This window comes from Erythranthe guttata, chromosome 14 (assembly GCF_056151865.1).
Source record: "Erythranthe guttata isolate IM_541 chromosome 14, IM_541, whole genome shotgun sequence".
Classification (NCBI taxonomy): Eukaryota; Viridiplantae; Streptophyta; class Magnoliopsida; order Lamiales; family Phrymaceae; genus Erythranthe; species Erythranthe guttata.
In genome coordinates this window covers 24,412,622-24,432,659 of record NC_142546.1, presented here as the reverse complement: position 1 = coordinate 24,432,659, position 20,038 = coordinate 24,412,622, and the positions used below count along the sequence as shown (strand labels likewise).

Below are 20,038 nucleotides of genomic sequence, written 5' to 3'. Positions count from 1 at the left end.
TATGATTAGTCACTGAAAAACAGTAGATTCCAGAATATATACTTTAATAGAGTCGACACAATATATATTGTAAATACAAATTTATTACTCAGTATGGTTTAGTGCATTTTATCTTTATTTTCACCTGTATGCACTATTTTTTACATGGATATTATGTATGTGGTATTTCTTTTTTATTTATCACCTTCATATTGGCGAATGGAGACTAATGAAGCAGCTTCTGCTCGACTCCTCTTAGATAGATGATACCCAGGAAATGATCCAAAACAGAGTAGTAGAAACTATTTATAGGAAAGCCCGTCTTACTGTCCTGGCAAAAACACGAGAAACCAATTTTCCAGCCAAATCTGCTGGCAATCTCAATAACTGTTGCTGTAAATCCTGAGGAAGCTGAAAAAAATTTGAATTATATCAAGAAAGATTACTCGTATGCAGTTATGGCCTAAACTTGGGTATAAAATAAAGTTAAAATCACCCAAATTTATAATGTGCATCGAGTAATGCAGATCGAATAGGATAGGGCTTCATGCCGTATTTAAGTTGTAAAGATCCGATGAAAATGTGATGTTTCAATTGTTACCTCAGAGATCACGGACAGCATTTCTTGACCAGATATCAGTGCTGCTTCATTTGAATATGGTTTCTGTATGGCCACTGAGCTTCCTTTTACTTCCTGGTACAAGGAAATTAGCAATTTATCCGGCATTTCATACAAAGTATTTTCTTTTTCGTAAAATTTTGCTATCATTGATTAAGAAGCTTGAGCACAGCTCTTATCTTTGGACTTGGAGCAAAAATAATCTTATTCATTGAACAAGTTTCAAATAGAACAGTCATCCTTAATGATGGTCTATTCTCTTACCGTTACAGAAGTTTCAGTCTGTTGAAGCCTTGAAAGTAATAGCACGAGGCTTTGCAGCGTCCTCAGATTGGTGATATCTTCAGTAGTCATAGAAGAAGAAGAATATGGTCTGAAGGGTAGGTTTGCCGTCATTGCAGATATCATTGAATCCAAGGTCGCCAGTCCAAGTGCGTCCAAACCCTATTATCACTTAGAAGGAAAATATTAAGTATCCATGACAATCACGAAACGTAGGTCATCTAAGCATGATTCTAGGAAAAAGTTTGTGGCAGCTTATCGACCGAAAATGTTACCTTTGCAACTTCCTCAAGAAGTATTTCTCTCACAGATGCACCCTGCACAAATGTTTGAGGTTACTATTTAATCTAGGTACTCCATTCTGCCTAACCGATGATATGAGATACAAGTTATAATACCTTCTCATTCAAAGCAAAGGACAGAACTTGTTTAATAACCATCTTAGATTCGTCTTCTACCTGCTTTTTGACCACTGTTCTGTCTGTCCTGGCACGTAACGACTGTATCAAGGAAAATCCTTTATCAGAAAGAAGTCGGATAGTGGAAATGAAAAGACATTTAGTAAAAAATGAATTTTTGTACATCAAAATCCATGAAGTGAGAATGAACAGTAACATAGCAGGCTAGTATAGAGGTGAGAGAGAGGATAACGAGTGTAAATTCAATTTTTGTGAACTCCTGCTTAAACAGAATGACATATAGAAAATATGCACATATTTATAAAGATATATTTCTTACCTCTGTTAAGAGAGACTCTAACCGGTCAATCCTGAATACACCATCCTAGATTAAAAGCTTGAAATCAGTATCTTGATGTTATTAAAAACAACTGCCGGGCAAAAAGTGGTTAAATGCAATAAGCTCTGGAAAAAAAAAAATTCAAGTATCCTTTCCGTATATGGCGTACCTTGTAAAGAAGGGTTTGCAAAGATGATTGCAACTTGGGTGAGCTATCAGTAAGCACCTTTCGGGCAATCCAAGGGTATGTACTGCCCAAAACTTTGTAATTTGGGTTGGAGCCGATGGCAATTCCCTCCAAAACAGCTAGACTGGACGGACCAGAAAATTTATCTTATCAAAGTGTTATATAGATTCTACGGTAACAAGAAGGAACAAAGTTTAGAGTAAACCGCAAATATGACAAAATAACAAATTCACCTTCTTATGACAAGAGAAAAATAAGATGGAAGTCTGAATTTGAATTTATACCTGCAGACATTAGAAAAGATAATTTAATAACTGTGAGATTAAAAACCAATCAAATGCCACAAAGACGCCAGTATATGTCTGTCGGTGTGACTATATCGCCAATAGTTTGCCCTATAATGACAATTCTACATCAGTGAGCCAAAAAGTTGCAAAATATTTAGAATTAGAAAAAAATGGAGATACTCAATAGAAGGTAATGATATCAGAAAAACTAGTACATGGTGGTTCCCAAATTTCCAAGAAGTTGCCCGAAGCTTATATTGCTAACTCCTCTGATAACAGCATTTCGAAAGACATCTGCATGTTATTTCATATTAGAAAAACTACGTGTGCTGGTTCGTATACCAAGGCTAAGCAATGAAATTCAATGAACACCTGTTAGTGCCTTTGTAACAGCTTCCCTGTCAGCTGTTGCTGGAAGAAGCCTGTCACGTGAAGTTTCACAGTCTTTAATCTATCTTAAATAACAATCACTGTATCAGCTGAATATAGAGAAAGTTAGTCAAGCTACCCAAGGGTTACAAAGTCTTCTGCAAGTGCATCATAATCGCGATTTACAAGGTGGAGACAAGCTTCAATGAAGCCCTCACGGAGTTCTTCTTTGAATTCACCCATCATGCCGAAGTCTGAGGATTAAAATGTGCCTTTCAGAAACTGATGATATGTGGTGGAATTCAAATGCAATATTAATCGTGTACATATTTGATCAATATAAGTAGTGTACCTAAGTAGGCTAGTTTCCCGTCATAGGTGCGAAGTAAGTTTCCGGGATGTGGATCAGCGTGATAGAATCCAGACTCTAGAAGTTGATTGAATGAGCAGTAAACTCCCACCTGTTGGCCATTAATCAAGTACCATCATTATATTAACTTTCTTTTACATAAATAGCATACTATATTTAGTTTCAAGAGTTGACCTCAATCAGGTATAGATCCTTCACTTCTGCCAGCTTTTGGCCCTGCATTCATTCAATATGAGTCACAGGCATACGCATTTAATAATAAAATTTTCACTTTGGCAATATGATATTCTAAACATGCAATAATCTGATCTAGAAAAAGACTTAAGTAGGTAGTTTCAAGTTTCAAATTACTGTAGGAAAATGGTACTAAAAAACAAATAAAAAATTACCTCAATCCACTGCATGGTTAGAACTTTGCGAGTTGTTTGCTCGACATACATTTCAGGAACTACAACATCTTTTATGCTGCCATATAACTGTCTGATTGAGTAGCAACAGTTAAAAATTGGGATTGAAGATCCATCTTCTCATTATAGACAATAGTCGGAGCAGAGTTATAAGAAATGTTTGGACCAATCAACTGACTCTAAAAACATACTGATTAAGGATCAGAACTGTACTAATTTTATTTCTTTACACGGATTTGTCGACTATATGAATCTGATAGATTCCTTAGAACACAGAACTTCGTCAGCTAGCGGTAAAATACCTTAAACAAGTATGGCTAAGGGTCCCAGTATTATCATACAGTTGTCGTGGACTCAGCCGATCTAAACAAACTTTAAAATGAAATGATGGCTTTTGGTGTTATGATTCTCAGCATCTTCCAATTTTACAAACACTACATTTTCGTTTGAAGTTTTATTTGCATAATGTGAAGAAAAAAAACTGCCAGGTCTATTCCAAACCCAACCTAGACACAGACTTATTAAACGGTACTAGAGACAGTGGCAGAGAAATGGCTTACTTGAACTTAATTCCGTTGTCTGCTTCACCCTTGTAATCCATCTCCTGCATTCAATTGGATTACCTGTATTCAATACGAAGCACTAAGAAAATTCCTGATGCAGTGTATACAATTTATAACTATTCCTCATGCTTTACCCAGAAAAGTAGTCTTAGTTAAATATATTAACAGCAATAAATTAACACAGTAAGTCCAGAACTTCAGTTATGGTAATATATTTTCCCTACATAAGGGAAACTCTATCCAAAGTAGTTGATCGACTCAATGAACTCCAAAGTAATGTAAATTAACATGAAATTATACCCCAGCATGTATGTGCTCTAGCATATACCTCTATTTTCCCATTCAGAAATTCAATATCTAAAGGAGCATCAAAATTCTGCAATGAAGTGGTAAAAGGAGTTAAATACCCGGAAAAGGCTTGATGCCCATTCGTCAACGACTGACTGCAAGTTGATGACAATGTGTTAGTCTGGTTTAATCAGCTAAAAAGAAAAGATCTAAGAGGGAGAAATGTTACATCCACACCTTACATAAGAGGAAGGCATTTAATAAAAAGTTGAAAATTGCAAAACTACGTTCCAACATTTCAAGTAACAGAGAATTACATGGCATTTCAAGGGCTGGTATCAAAGCCGAGCAATGTAATACGAAGAAAATCATTTCCTGTAGTACCTGGAGGTCAGTGTTCAATTTTCCTACTATCCTTATCACCCCTGCCAGGTAACGCAAGATAAGTATATCCAACGAGATTGCGGCTCTAACTCCAGGCCTCTGCACTTTTACAGCAACAACCTTCCCATTGGAGCGAAGCCTAGCTTTATAAACCTTTACCAAATGTCATAATAGTTTATGAATAATATTGGTCATACTCAATTAATATCTTTTCTACAAAAAACACCATGATAAGAACCACTTCCAAATTACATTAAAAGCATAAATGCAAGACTGACCTGTCCAAGTGATGCTGCTGCAACAGGCTCAGGTGAGATTTCTGAGAAAATTGCATTTATCGGCAACCCAAGTTCTTGCTCTATTGTATCAAAAGCAACTTTTGTGGAAAATGGTGCAATTCTATCTTGCAAAAGTGAAAGCTCGTCCAAGTACGAGGGTGGTATCAAATCCTGTAAGAAACAGATTTTGAAGGAACATTTATTACTAGCTAGGGTGTACTACACGTTACATCAACATTTATTCTCAAATCTAAAGAAATACAAGGTAAGACCACAACATTTAAACCCAAACTATTTAACGCATACAGAACTTACAGGTCGTGATGAAATAGCCTGAGCTATCTTAACATAAGCCTACAGAAAAAAGGGGGAAAATATGTCAGTAAACTAATCGACATCATTTAAATAGAAATCTTAAAGATAAAACGGAACAAATAAATTTAAAAAGTGAAAAGTAACATATGAGTGCCTACATGTCCATCCATCACAAACATACAATTTTCTGTGATATCATGATAGATGCTATGGAACAAGACAAATGAAAAATGAAAAATCGATATAATACATCTGAATAGAAGGAGTACCGGACCAAGTTGCACTAATATCTTCCTCAGTTCAGCAGCTCTAACCTACAACCAAAATGAAGAACAGGAATGCAACAGACGAGTATAAGTCTAAATATGAAAAACATATATAGCTTCTGTTTTTATGAAAAATAAACTGCCTCGAATTATAAGCATATCATCTTGTTTGCTCCAAAAAACCTGATCGGGGTTGATATGCCAAAAATCTGGAAATTGTGGTGAATGTCTAAACAAAATTTTCAGAGGCCCGAGTAATACGCTAATCACTAACTAATCGAGTTCAGAAAAATACCACAATAAGACTTCCTTTTCTAGAGTAAAATTGCCAAAAACACTATCAGATGGTGATATCAAAATCAACGACAAATTAGTGTTTTAATAACCACTGCTTCAAATTACCCAAAACTAAAAATCAAAATCAACAATCAGTCTGGACGAATACTGACACCGTCGGATGAACTAGAACCAGGAAGGGATTCCGCCATACTGATATGCCTAATTTGGCACTATATTTACAAACAATGAAAATAAATTGAATTTCAAAAGCATTAAATACAGCAGTCAACAAGCAAAATTACAAAAATAGCACTCAATCTACAAAATAGACGGTTCAATTTCACAATTCTGACCTGGAACATCAAATCTGAGCGCTCGGTGATGCGGTCGTAATACCGGAAGGCGAACCACTTGCCGAGAGTGGTGGATATTTGGAATAGCCGGCGGAGGAGAATGAAAGGTTTTCTCCGATATATAGCCGCGATTCTCGATACGTTATATTCCGTCAAGGATTCGGCTTCCGATGAGCTCAGGTCGAAGAGGTACCCGGAGGACTGCGTGAACGCGTCCACTTCATTAGACGCGGCCAGAAGGCGTTGCGGAAGAATACTCGGCCGCCAGCGAGGGTTGCGGGTGAAATTGGCGGGGCGAAACAGTGGCGGTGATGGAGGCGGGAAGAGCAGCATTGTTTGGAAAATGAATTGAATGTGCTTGGGTTGCTTATTGGCCTCTCTTTTGGTGTTTGTATTATCCGAATTTGTTTCATTCGAAATCTATTTATGGTTTTTGTGTGTGGGCTATTTCCACGTAGCCGTGTTGAAATGGGATTCTAGTTTCGGTTTAACCAATTTTTGGATGCAACAATTGCATGACTTACAAATTAACATAATCTTAAACTATATACAAATAATTGATTTTCAATATACGAATTTTAGTTTTATTTACGTTTCCGTCTTCAATACTCTGCTTTGAAAATTGCACTTCTCCTTTTTTAGTTTCGTTTATAATTAGCTCTCTATATACCAAAGTGTATGGAATGCCATTCCTTAATTGATTTTGTAACTTTCTTTTTTTTTTGTTTTAGCTATACATGTAGCCAAATGTCATTATCACTCGTCCCAATATATAATTATGAGCTTTTTTTTTTTTTTTTTTTTTTTGGCAAAACTCACCCCAATAAAATATTAAACATCTCAATATATAATTATGAGTTTTTTCTTGCAAAACTCATCCCGTAAAATCTCAAATTGCCAAAAACTTGTTCATTCGGGGAAATAAGACCACTAATCTGTTTTTACCCTTCTCATATACAAATTCATTTGATTGTGGAGAGGGTTTTTTTTTACAATGGATGTTGAACCTTGATAAATATATGATCCGATTCGAGCATTGATGATGCTAAAATGTAGATCACCTGGGGTGGTGTAGAAAACGAGCTGGGAGAGCAAAGCAGATCAGTAGCTTGACATCTTGATGATCCTGAGGTACCTGCGATCATAGAACACATAAGCTAAGCCGGGGGTTGATCCGGCGGAAACCCCTCCGACGCTCAAGTCAGACGTGCTGATCATAGAAATAGTCCAGAGAATACCATTAGTAGTCTTGCTCAGATAATAGGACGTACCTTAATAAAATGAGTAAAACCTCTATTTATATGTCGTTTATTGGGTTGGGTTTGCTTTGTTGGGCCCAAACCTTACTTGAAGGTGTTTGGGCCTCGGTGATATTAGTCTTCGATATTGGGCTCGTAGCCCAGTAGGTAAAGAAATTGTAGGCCCATTGGGTTGGCCCAATTAGGCATATCATTAAGCCCCCCACTCTCGAGTCGATGTGGGGGCCATGTTGTGATGGGTCTCAAATCGTGTCGAGAGTAAAAATTGTAGAAGTCGATCGTTGGCGTATGGCCTAATGGTATGCGAAAACGCGTTGGAGCGTGTGTCGGAGGGGCGTGAATGCGCGTTGGCGCATAGCGCGACAAGGTCGTCGCGATGTAAGTTAATTGAGTCGTCGGTTTTGTCCCGCGACGATGTAGTAGCGAATTATCTCCTCGTGGGAGTTGTCTTGTCGCGGGGTAATAGTGCTGATCGAGTTATCTCCTCGTGGGAGTTGTCTCGCGATAATGTAGTAGCACGGATCAAGTAATCTCCTCGTGGGAGTTGTCTATGGGGTAATCGAGTTGATCGAGTTACGTCCTCGTGGAAGTTGTCTCTAGGGTAATCGAGTTGATCGAGTTACGTCCTCGTGGATGTTGTCTCACGATAATGTAGTAGCACGGAGCTAGTATTCTCCTCGTGGGAGTTGTTATTTTTCGACATTGTCAATGTTTTGACGCGTTGCTTATATGTGTTTACATATAGCCTTGTGCGTGATGTACTTGAGGAGGGGATCAGACTCTCAAGATTTTTTTTATGGGGGTCGTGCCCCTTGTTGGACCTCGTGGGTCTTAAGTATGTTTGGACCGTGGCCACGTTTTAATGAATGACCCATCGAAAACAAGTAGATAAATTTGAGTAATCAAGCTGGCCAGGCTATATAGATTCTCATAATGTCTCTAAGTGCTTCTAGGGTTGTAATCGTGCTAACTTGAGCTTGTGATTATATAGCGAATTTCGGGCGAGTTGTCTCCTCATGGGAGTTGTCTCGCGGTGAGTAATATTTATCGAGTGAGGTGGTTGCACGTGAGAGTTGCCTTGCAACGGATTTGTAGTATCGAGCGAGTTGGCTCCTCGTGGGAGTTGTCTCGTTGCGGGTTGTGGTACCGAGCGAGTTGGCTCCTCGTGGGAGTTGTCTCGCTGCGGGTTCGTAGTACCGAGCGAGTTGGCTCCTCGTGGGAGTTGCCTCGCTGCGGGTCGTAGGATGGAGCGAGTGGTCTCCTCGTAGGAGTTATCTCGTTGTGGGTTCGTAGACCCGAGGGAGTTGACTCATCGTGGGAGTTGACTCCACGTGGGAGTTGTCTCGCAACGGGTTATATGACTGAGCGAGTTATCTCCTCGTGGGAGTTTCCTTGTAAGGGGTTGTAGGACCGAGCGAGTTGTCTTCTCGTGGGAGTTGCCTCGCTGCGGGTTGTATAACTGCGCGAGTTGGCTCCTCGTGGGAGTAGTCTCGCAAGGGAGTTGTAGGAGCATCGGATGGCGCGCGACTGAGCAGCGCGCGGACTGAGGTCGCTCTGAGCGAATTGTCTCCCCGTGGGAGTTATCTCGAAACGGGTTGTATGGCCGAGCGAGTTGTCTCCTCGTGGGAGTTGTCTCGCTGCGGGTTGCAGTACCGAGCGAGTTGGCTCCTCGTGGGAGTTTTCTCGCTGCGAATTGTGGGACGGGCGAGTGGTCTCCTCGTGGGAGTTATCTCGCTATGGTTATGAGACCCGAGGGAGTTGGCTCCTCGTGGGAGTTACCTCGCAACGGGTTATAGGACGGAGCGAGTGGTCTCCTCGTGGGAGTTATCTCGCTATGGTTTCGTAGACCCGAGGGAATTGGCTCCTCGTGGGAGTTATCTCGCTGCGGGTGGTAGTACTGAGCGAGTTGGCTCCTCGTGGGAGTTGTCTCGCAAGCCCCCCACTCTCGAGACGATGTGGGAGCCACGTCGAAAAGGGTACCGGATCGTGTTGAGAGTAGATCGGTGTTGTAGTGTTTCTTTATTTGTTGGCATGGCGTGGAGAAATAAATTTTTTATTTATTTTCCATTTGATAGCGAACGCAATTTGGTAGGTGCGTTAAAGAACTCGCGCAATTTGGTGGAGCGCGTTCCAATTCTCTCGCGATTTGGTGAAGCGAGGTGAAATCTACACGCAATTTGGTGGAGAGTAGCAAAAGTTGTGCCCAATTAGGTGAGAGCGCGCGCTCCAAAGTGGCCTTGGGAGGCGCGCGCGCGTGCATGGGAAGGCGCGCGCGTCTGGCGCGTGTACGCCACGCGCGCGTGCTGTGCACGCGCGCCTCCTTTCCTCCTTTTTTTTTTTTTTTTTTTTTGTCTTCTTCTTTTTTCTTCTATCTTTTTTCTTCTTCTTTTTTCTTCTTCTCTTTTTTCATTTTCTTCTTTTTTCATCTTCTTCTTTTTTCTTCTATTTCTTCATCTTCTTCTTTTTTTTTTTTTTTTGGTGGTTGATATTCACCCCCTTGGGGATGTTCTATTTTTTGAGTAGGAAGATTATCCTCGTCTCTTGCGATGTGATGTGAACCCCCTTGAGGATGTTCTATTTTTTTTTTTAGTAGGGAGATTATCCTCGTTCCTTGAGATGGGATGTGCACCCCCTTGGGGATGTTCTATTTTTTGAGTAGGGAGATTATACTCGTCTCTTGAGATGTGATACCCAACTTTAGGATGGGATAGCCCCCCATTTAGGATGAAGGGATCACGAACAACTGGGGTGACATGCCCAACCTTGGCGATATATGGTGCCACCGATTCAGTAGCAGCACGAGTTGAATCTTCCGTGATCATACGCTGAAGGTCTTCTTCGGTTATCTGAACCGTTCGAGAAGTAAGTAGAAATTGATCATGTTGAGGACCCAGTGGGGCCTCACGAGGAGGAGCGTTGGCTCCTGCTATGAGGATGTATGGTGCCACTGCTTCAGTGGTAGCACAAGTTGAAGCTTCCGCGATTATACGCTGAAATTGATGTAGAGAGGTGAGGGGATACCCAGCCTTTGGGGATGGGATGTCCAACCCTTGGGGTGTGTTAGCCCCCCAGCTCAGGAGGAGTTACGTGATGCGGGGATGGTACGCGTGGCGTGGGAGCACAGGGCGATGATGCGCGAGGGATAGGCGCGCGGCGCTAGCGCACGTCGGCGAAGGCGCTCGCCGAGGGCGCGCGGCGCTAGAACGCGTCGGCGAGGGCGTGCGGCGCTAGCGCGCGTCGGCGAGGGCGCACGGCGCTAGCGCCCGCTAAAGGCGCAAGGCTAGGGGGCGCGCGGCGCGGTGTTGGGGCGCAAGGCCGGCGGGCGCGCGTGGCGGCAAGGGCGTGCGCGGCATTGCAGCGCAAGGCCTGGGCGTCGGAGGTCGCGTTTGCGCGTGGTAGCCTCGAACGAGTTGTCTCGTCGCGAGGTGGTAGGGCCGAGCATTTTGAGACATGTTTCACCACAATTTAGTTGAAGCGCGAGAGTTGTCACACGGGTAAGTAGTAACTGGGGAGTTGTATCGCCCAGATGTTATATCGACTCGAGAGTTGTCTTGAGGCTAAATATTATTGTCGGGGAAGTTGTCCCGCTGCGACGTGGTAACGATTCAAGAGCTGTCTCGAGGCTAAGTGTAGGCGTCGGGGGAGTTGTCCCGCTGCGACGTAGTAGCGACTCGAGAGTTTTCTCGTGGCTATAAGACATCTCATGTACTTGAAGTAGGACATCTGATGTAGTTGAAGTAGGACATCTGATGTACTTGAAGTATGATATCAGATGTAGTTGAAGTAGGACATCTGACGTACTTGAAGTATGACATCAGATGTAGTTGAAGTAGGACATCTGATGTACCTGAGGTAGGACATCAGATGTAGTTGAAGTAGGACATGTGATGTACCTGAGGTAGGACATCAGATGTAGTTGAAGTAGGACATCTGATGTACTCGAAGTATGTCATCAGATGTAGTTGACATCTGATGTACCTGAGTATGACATCAGATGTAGCTGAAGTATGACATCTGATGTACCTGAGGTATGACATCAGATGTAGTTGAAGTAGGACATCTGATGTACTCGAAGTATGACATCAGATGTAGTTGACATCTGATGTACCTGAGGTATGACAGCAGATGTAGCTGAAGTAGGACATCTGATGTACCTTAGGTATGACATCAGTTGTGGTTGAAGTAGGACATCTGATGTACTCGAAGTATGACATCAGATGTAGTTGACATCTGATGTACCTGAGGTATGACAGCAGATGTAGCTGAAGTAGGACATCTGATGTACCTTAGGTATGACATCGGATGTAGTTAAAGTAGGACATCTGATGTACTCGAAGTATGACATCAGATGTAGTTGACATCTGATGTACCTGAGGTATGACATCAGATGTAGCTGAAGCATGACATCTGATGTACCTGAGGTATGACATCAGATGTAGTTGAAGTAGGACATCTGATGTACTCGAAGTATGACATCAGATGTAGTTGATATCTGATGTACCTGAGGTATGACAGCAGATGTAGCTGAAGTAGGACATCTGATGTACCTTAGGTATGACATCAGATGTGGTTGAAGTAGGACATCTGATGTACTTGAAGTATGACATCAGATGTAGTTGACATCTGATGTACCTGAGGTATGACAGCAGATGTAGCTGAAGTAGGACATCTGATGTACCTTAGGTATGACATCAGATGTGGTTGAAGTAGGACACCTGATGTACTCGAAGTATGACATCAGATGTAGTTGACATCTGATGTACCTGAGGTATGACAGCAGATGTAGCTGAAGTAGGACATCTGATGTACCTTAGGTATGACATCAGATGTAGTTGAAGTAGGACATCTGATGTACTCGAAGTATGACATCAGATGTAGTTGACATCTGATGTACCTGAGGTATGACATCAGATGTAGCTGAAGCATGACATCTGATGTACCTGAGGTATGACATCAGATGTAGTTGAAGTAGGACATCTGATGTACTCGAAGTATGACATCAGATGTAGTTGACATCTGATGTACATGAGGTATGACAGCAGATATAGCTGAAGTAGGACATCTGATGTACCTTAGGTATGACATCAGATGTGGTTGAAGTAGGACATCTGAATGGCCTAGTCGATCATATGTCGAATATCCTCTTTGGTTATCTGAACCATGTGAGGTGGAGCTGGTTGATGAGGGTCTTGCTGAAGGTTTCGAAGTGGATCTCGAGCGCGACCTCAAGTGTCATCTCGAAGATAGCCTCGAGGATCATCACGAGGGGGTCTAGAAGGGGATCTCGGTCACGACGTCAGGTGACGTCCTGAGATATGTCTCGAGGATCATCACAGGATGGTCTAGAAGGAGATCCCGGTCACGACGTCAGGTGATGCCCTGAGAAGTTGTCAAACCTGAACCTGCACGTGGCAAGTTGGTTGTTGTTCTGAGGTTGTGCTATGGGTGGAGCCACAGGAGGAGCGTTGGTTTCCGTTGTGGCGATGCGTTGTGCTACTGCTTCAGTAGCAACGCGGGAAGATGCTTCCGTAATCATAAGTTGAAGGGCCTCCTCGGTTATCTGAATCGTTAGAGGAGCAAATAGAAGTTGATCTTGTTGAAGGTTCGGCGATCATATGTTGAAGCGCATCCTCGGTTATTTGAACCATTCGAGGAGCAGGGAGTGGTGGATCGGCGAGTGGTGGGTCCCGAGGGGGGATCACCTGAACCTCGCGAGGCGGATCCATGGGATGTGGAGGAGGTGGCAAGCTAGAGCCTCTACAAGGTGGGAGGTCGTTAGCTGTGTCATTTTCTCTCCGAGCAGACGCCTCAGGAGGATCTTGTTGGCTACGTGATCTGGTTTGCATCGTTCCCACAGACGGCGCCAAAATGATGATGCTAAAATGTAGATCACCTGGGGTGGTGTAGAAAACGAGCTGGGAGAGCAAAGCAGATCAGTAGCTTGACATCTTGATGATCCTGAGGTACCTGCGATCATAGAACACATAAGCTAAGCCGGGGGTTGATCCGGCGGAAACCCCTCCGACGCTCAAGTCAGACGTGCTGATCATAGAAATAGTCCAGAGAATACCATTAGTAGTCTTGCTCAGATAATAGGACGTACCTTAATAAAATGAGTAAAACCTCTATTTATATGTCGTTTATTGGGTTGGGTTTGCTTTGTTGGGCCCAAACCTTACTTGAAGGTGTTTGGGCCTCGGTGATATTAGTCTTCGATATTGGGCTCGTAGCCCAGTAGGTAAAGAAATTGTAGGCCCATTGGGTTGGCCCAATTAGGCATATCATTATGTTTACGAGGCGCCCAAACTGAGTTGAGCATTAAAATGGGAAAATAAAATGTTCAAAATTTCTAGTATAGTATTGATGACTGAATCATAGACGAAACCAGGCAAAAGAAAATTACGAGCTAAAACCCCTCAAAATGTGTATATATATATATATATATATATATATATTCTTTTTAATCTCCAACACAAAGTGAAAATGGGTTATGAATTTAAGCCCAAGCTTTAAAGCCCATATAAAGTAATTTTACTACTTGCATCATACCCAAAATAATTCACATGACATACTAATTAATTAATTAATTATACATCCACGTCAAACAAATATAAACAAAAACCCAAGGAAAAAAAATTAAATAAATAAAAACGCTAATTAGATTTAAGCGACATCTATATATCTAACATTCTTGGGCTGATCCTGCTGCACTTCCTTCTTGGGCACCTCCACCGTAAGCACTCCGTGTTCCAACCCACACGCTATCCCGTCCAGATTAGCATTTTCCGGCAAACGGAACCTCCGGGAGAAGCTCCCACGGCGGCGCTCCACCCTGTGCCACTTGTCATTCTCTTCCTCCTTCTCCACGACCCTTTCTCCACTTATCTGCAGTATGTTGCTATCTTCCACCTGCACCTTCAGATCTTCTTTCTTCACTCCTGCCATGATTGAACGAACGGCTCAGATTTGTTAGGATTAATCTCACAAGCATGCATCCATCGGAGATGAAGGCACACAACCCTACTGTACAGTGGCGAATCCAGGATTTTTGCCAAGGGTGTTCGAAATTAAATATAGTAAAAAATATAATGGTTGCCCCCGATTTTTTTATTTTTTTTGAATACTGTACACATTAAATAATAAAAAAAAAAAAATAGTTTACCATTTTTGGGTAAATTTAGGAAATATTTAAACATAAAATTGGTGAAAATATTAAAGGAGTGGTAAACATATTAAAGTTGCAAGTGACAAAATGTACGTTTCATTATCATATTTTGAATGTTCAAAAAGAAAAAAAAAAACCACATAGTTGTAAATATAGAAAAAAAATTGAAATAATACATATATATACAATATTTAGAATTTTGGAATAATTTATATTATATTTAATATTAAAGAAATGGTGAATAAATTAAAGTTACAAATAGCAAAATATATGTTATATTAGGAGATTTTTTTTAAATATTAAAAAATACCTACATATTCAACATTTTTTAAAACAATTGAAATATTGAATTTTGGAATAATTTATATTATATTTAATATTAAAGAAATGGTAAATAAATTAAAATTACAAATAGCAAAATATATGTTATATTAGGAGATTTTTTTTTTAATATTAAAAAATACCCACAAATTCAACATTTTTTAAAACAATTGAAATATTTTATGTAATGCAAAATTAGGAATAAAAAAGAAAAAATAAAAGAGAGGTTCAGACTATTGCAAAGGTCTCGAACCCTGTACCTCCGCATAATTCTATAAAGCACTTAACCAGTTAAGCTACAGCATTGCATTGGCCAGGTTTTACATTTGCAGTTATATAATACTAAATATATAGGAAATAATTTTTTTTTAAAATCAAGGGTGTGCAGTAGCACACCCTTGGACCACACTAGATACGCCACTGCTACTGTACACCCCACCGCTGTTATTTCTAATTTCTCCTTTTTCTTCATCGTAATAGATATATATACACACACACACTAGATCAAAGAGAGAAAAGTATATGAACCGGGAAGATCAACGCGGAAGATGTGGGCCCTGTCGGTTTCACGCCAATCCACGTTGGCATGGGCCATGGCGGCCACGTCTTCTCGCCGGTCGCCGCCGCCTCTGGTGATGGCACCGCCGTATTCATCCCATGCATCAGAAGAAAACGGGGTCGTGAAGAAGGGAGTTCCGCCGCCGCCGCCGCCCCACGGTCCAAGAGAAGTCATGTTGTGTACCCGTATGACGATGTACTTGATTATTACAGGTTGAGGATTTATACAAGAGCTATATATATATGTAATAATATAAATATTTGTTGCATGGATATATAAAAGCCACGTGTGTGATGAGAGGGACACTCTACTCTTAGTTTTGGCCACGTAGATAGCATATTTCCAGGTGGCATCGTTGAATTGTATATTATATATATACTTAATATTTATATTCATGAGGAGACAAATTAAAGTAGAAAAAGACAAAATGTAACCTGTTACTACTGTTTTAATCTTTATCCACAAGCATAAGTACGTCCAATATTTGATTTTAATTTTGTTGCAGACTATTTTAATTTATTTATATTTAAAATTAAAAAACAAGTATTTAATTTGTATTTTCATGTGATAGTCATAGGCCCTTTTCTTAATGGGCTTTTATTTCACTCTGTAAAGTTTAAATTTTGCTGTTGGAACAAACTGGCCCAGCTCACGCATTAATCCACAATTTAGGATTAATCTTAATTATGGGGATAGTTTCATATTAATTAAATAAAAATGTTTGTTTTAAAATTGGTTACGTTACCAAACAGTCATTCTCTGTGAAAAAATATTTGTTATCATTCCGCACGCGAGAATATTTAATATTAAAAATGAAAATAAAAAAAGTAATTATTTTATTTCAATTATTGTTGCATCTTTGACATCTTTATATATATAATAAAAGAAAGGTTTTCCCCGAAACCCTAAAAGCAGTTTTTCTTTATTTTTTGCTTCCGTTTTCTTTTTCCCTCTCCACTCCCTCCTTTTTCTCCACGTTTCTTTAGCCACGTTTATTCAATCCTCTGACGGTTTATTCAATCCCTGGTGTGGGTTTTCGTTTCTTCAGCCACATTATAAGGTAAGTTTTCTTTTCCTTTTGTAAGTAAATTATTTGAAATTAATTATTCTGCTTCACCCAACTTCTCCCGGTTCTTCGGCGCTTCATCTTTCACCCACTTCTCCGCTATTTTATTATTCCGTTTTCATTTCGTTTTCTTTTCCACTTGACACATACATAAATCCCTACTTTTCCCAGTTCTTCATCGTCTCCACTGTCACCCACTTTCTTCTCTGTTATTCTTTTCTTTATCTCCACTTCATAGTTCATACGGACATCAATTTTTCAATTGTAGTATGATTTTACAAGAGAAGAAAAAAAATCAGCTTGCTCGAGTTAATCCAGAGAATATGAAGTTGGTGGTGATTGATCGGTTTTTCTGGGATGTGCATAATTTTATTAGTGTAATTTCAATTCTACATTAATTATTTAGGATGTTGTCTATGGTTATTTTAAGCATTATTTGATTATAATTTTTTTTTCTTTTTTCATATGATGAAAGTTGAATTTTGCAAAAACAAAATTCTTCAATTCCATGTTCGATAATGTATTTTTTTTCTGTCCACTATTGAGGAGTTAATTTTTTTTTGGTAATTTCTTTTCTTTGAATCCATTTATGATGCTTTGTGTGTGTGTTTGGTGGATTTTTTTATGAATATAATGCTATTTTAGTGAGATTTTTTTTTTTTATGAATTCAAAGATGATTCAGTTCAAAAGGGTCACTGCCTCCATAACTTGATGTCAGGGAGCTAAACAATTATGTATGTTGAAAAATGAGGTATGTGTATCCTGTCTTTTTTTATAAATATTTTTGCTGGTAATTTTTTTTCTCCTTTTGTTTTCAGTAGTTCAGTTTATTGACACTCTAAATTTTCTAGCGTATAGGTGAGAGTATCATAAATAACCTTTAACGAGATTCTCTCAATTTTGCAAATTTTTATGTGGATAGCCGGTTTTCTGTATATAGCTTTTCGTTTTGTTTTTTAAGTTTTGATTATCTTGATTAGTTTCAATATTTTTTTTCAGTATGTTTTGAACGACCAAATTATTTTCAATATGTAAATTAATACAAATTGTTTTCAACATGTAATTTTTAAAAGGTGAAAATAGTAATATTTTGTCTTCCATTGTCTGCTTTGCATAATCTGATGTAATTTTTAAAAGGTGAAAATAGTAATATTTTGTCTTCCATTGTCTGCTTTGCATAATCTGTTGTTCGGCGTGTTTAATTCTCGATGTATGTAATTCTGTACATAAAACTGAGAATGCAGACCCTGAAGTGTTTTTGTGAAACCCCACGCAGCAATCACCTCTGCTACTGCTACTTATAACTGATCATGATTTTTTTTACCCTCAAGGCTCCACGCAGTAATTTGCTTTTTGTGAAACCCCACGCAGTAATTTGCTTTTTGAGCTTAATATTTATCGTTATTTTGTTTTTTGACTTGATAGTTCTATATTTTTGGTTTAGGTGCAGTAACACCATGGCAATCTCAACGAAGCTGTAAATGCACATTTCAGCAAGAGGGATCGGAAAACGGTAGTAATTTATCATTTCATTTTTAAAGTTTCTTTCTTCTTTGATTATAAAAATATTCCTATTTTGTGCAATCATTAATTCTGTAACTCTGCATTTTATATGCCATTTTTTTTTTCTTGCTATATGTCCGAGCTCATGAGGCCTTTTTTACTACTCAAGATGATATTACGCAGACAACCTTCTTCATTATGACCCTTTGCTATAGATTTGGGTCATTTCTACTCATATAAACGGAATAACTTTTGTTCACAAACAGTTGCATCTTTTCTTCCTTTTACGAATTATGTTAAGTCTGATTTGCATGTTTTGGCTTTTCTTCCTTTTTTTTTTTCCTTTCCTAGAGTAAATTTGTTTCTCAATAATTTTATTGTTTCAACTTTCAATCTTCTGCCACATTTTTTGATACTTTTGTTATTTTATTTTATTTTATTTATTTATTATTTGTGGATAAGATAAGTAGCGGTCAAAATAAAAGGATTTTCAGACTTCAGCTTTCAAACACAAAAAATTTAGAGCATGTAATTTACTAGATTTATAAGCACAGACTAAGCTTTGAAGAATTATACAAGTTCTTTGTTGTTATACCGACTTCAATTTAAGGCTATTTTTTGGTTTGCTGTACTACTATTGTATGTGCCTATGTGATGTTAGTTATGAAGTTTATTAGTTGAAATGAAACTTAACCAAATATTGCGAAGCATTATTTTCGTTAAAATTTTGTTGGGTACGTATATGCTAATTATTGCATTTAAAAGTCGAATTGTGTGCTTGATGTGTGTTGCTTAACAGACGGATCCCATGAAGTTGGTGGCATAGTTGAAAAGGCACAAGAAATGTTCTTCTTGAAGGAGCAATGTAGCGAGCTGTACTGCAAAGCAGGTGAAGATAGGGGTGTAAACGAGCCGAGCCGACTCGTGAGCTCGAAGAGCCGGCTCGTAAAAAGCTCGAACTCGAACTCGAGATTTTCGAGCTCGAGCTCAAGCTCGCGAGCTCGAGCTTTCTGATGAGCCGAGCTCGAGCCGGTTTTCAGTTGTTCATGAGCTCGCGAGCCGGCTCGCGAGCCGGATTTATTATTATTTTTTTATTATTTTTTTTTATTTTTTATATGTTATTTTTATTTAAATAATGTATAATAATGTAAAATATTATAGAAATAAATACAAATATTAAAAATATATATAATTACAATTTAGTTTTTATTTTTTATTTTTTTAAATAATTTTTAATAATAAAATAATAATTAAAAAAAAAAAAAAAAAAAAAAAAAGACAATGGGCTCGAGCTCGAGCTCGACACAACTGACACGAGCTCGAGCTCGAGCCAAAAAAAGAGGAGCTCGCGAGCTCGAGCTCGAGCTCGAGCTCGACAAAATAAACTCGAGCTCGAGCTCGAGCCAGCCAAAAGAGGCGAGCTCGGCTCGAGCTCGGCTCGTTTACACCCCTAGGTGAAGACATATTTGGGTGACAAATTGTAAATAAAATGAAAATCCCATGTTAAAATAATAAAATAAAATTTAAAGTTGCTAATTTGGCATAACTAAGTTTTGTAATCCTTAATTAGGGTATGTGTAATAAATCAATGATCATGTTATTTTTTTCAATTCATTAATGTATGTCATTAAATCAAAACAGGAAAAAGAAAATATATGTCATTCAATTTTTAATTTATTTTTAACTTAAGGCTTTACAAAATATTGTATTTTCAAACATCACAACATTCTTGAGTCTTGAAAACATGTTGGTACTCTAATGTTTTCATTCTTTTGTTTATTTTTTTACATGTTATACAAGTTTGTTAATTTCAACTTTATTAAAGGTTTTATATACTTATAAATTAATTCATATTTCGACAATTTCCTTATCATCTCCATACAAGTCTCAATTCAAGCAATCCCAAAATTTATTTATATATATTGAAATATGTACAATAGAATCTAAACAGCCTTTGTTGATGGGTTGTATTATCATATTTGTAGGAATCTTGAGGCTCTCATTGTAATTTAAATTTCATTAATATGTTTTATTATATTGTTTAATACAACTACTATAAGATTTTTATTATCATGCATATAATTTAGTATTCCCTTTTAAATATTCTTCGTCCGTGCAACGCACGGGGCAAAATACTAGTTTGTTTAAAATCTAAACTCGAAACGACGACATTTTATACGACTCAAAAAGGCAAAAACCT

At 38.8% G+C, this 20,038-nt stretch overlaps 2 protein-coding genes and 1 long non-coding RNA gene across 6 annotated transcripts; 1 reads left to right on the top strand and 2 right to left on the bottom strand.

The window, feature by feature from the left end:
- Positions 1–5: 5 nt before the first annotated feature.
- Positions 6–6,486, bottom strand: LOC105959383 (Protein kinase superfamily protein). 3 transcript variants are annotated; one of them, XM_012983469.2, is made up of 21 exons: positions 5,965–6,484; positions 5,336–5,380; positions 5,067–5,105; positions 4,752–4,922; positions 4,474–4,626; positions 4,209–4,244; positions 3,799–3,842; positions 3,221–3,311; positions 3,006–3,047; positions 2,814–2,922; positions 2,601–2,715; positions 2,465–2,514; positions 2,308–2,386; positions 2,039–2,089; positions 1,788–1,929; positions 1,619–1,663; positions 1,279–1,380; positions 1,156–1,197; positions 863–1,042; positions 581–673; positions 6–390 (listed from the first exon to the last, which is right to left on the bottom strand). In XM_012983469.2, exons 1-21 carry the CDS (start codon positions 6,295–6,297, stop codon positions 286–288), a joined length of 2,067 nt encoding a protein of 688 aa, XP_012838923.2. In that variant the 5' UTR covers positions 6,298–6,484; the 3' UTR covers positions 6–285. The 3 variants fall into 3 exon arrangements, with proteins under 3 accessions (XP_012838923.2, XP_088668752.1, XP_088668753.1); XM_088812626.1 differs by lacking the exon at positions 5,336–5,380 and having other exon boundaries at positions 5,965–6,486; XM_088812627.1 differs by lacking the exons at positions 5,067–5,105; positions 5,336–5,380 and having other exon boundaries at positions 5,965–6,365.
- Positions 6,487–13,769: 7,283 nt separating this feature from the next.
- Positions 13,770–15,475, bottom strand: LOC105958921 (16.9 kDa class I heat shock protein 1). Its single transcript, XM_012982923.2, has 2 exons — positions 15,238–15,475; positions 13,770–14,161 (listed from the first exon to the last, which is right to left on the bottom strand). The coding sequence occupies exons 1-2, from the start codon at positions 15,440–15,442 to the stop codon at positions 13,887–13,889; spliced, it is 480 nt and encodes a 159-aa protein (XP_012838377.1). The 5' UTR covers positions 15,443–15,475; the 3' UTR covers positions 13,770–13,886.
- Positions 15,476–16,218: 743 nt separating this feature from the next.
- LOC148765497 (uncharacterized) lies at positions 16,219–19,414 on the top strand. 2 transcript variants are annotated; one of them, XR_016029712.1, is made up of 5 exons: positions 16,219–16,328; positions 17,009–17,086; positions 17,780–17,848; positions 18,638–18,727; positions 19,293–19,414. It is a non-coding gene; the product is annotated as an uncharacterized LOC148765497 (long non-coding RNA). The 2 variants fall into 2 exon arrangements; XR_016029711.1 differs by lacking the exon at positions 16,219–16,328 and having other exon boundaries at positions 16,352–17,086.
- Positions 19,415–20,038: the final 624 nt, after the last annotated feature.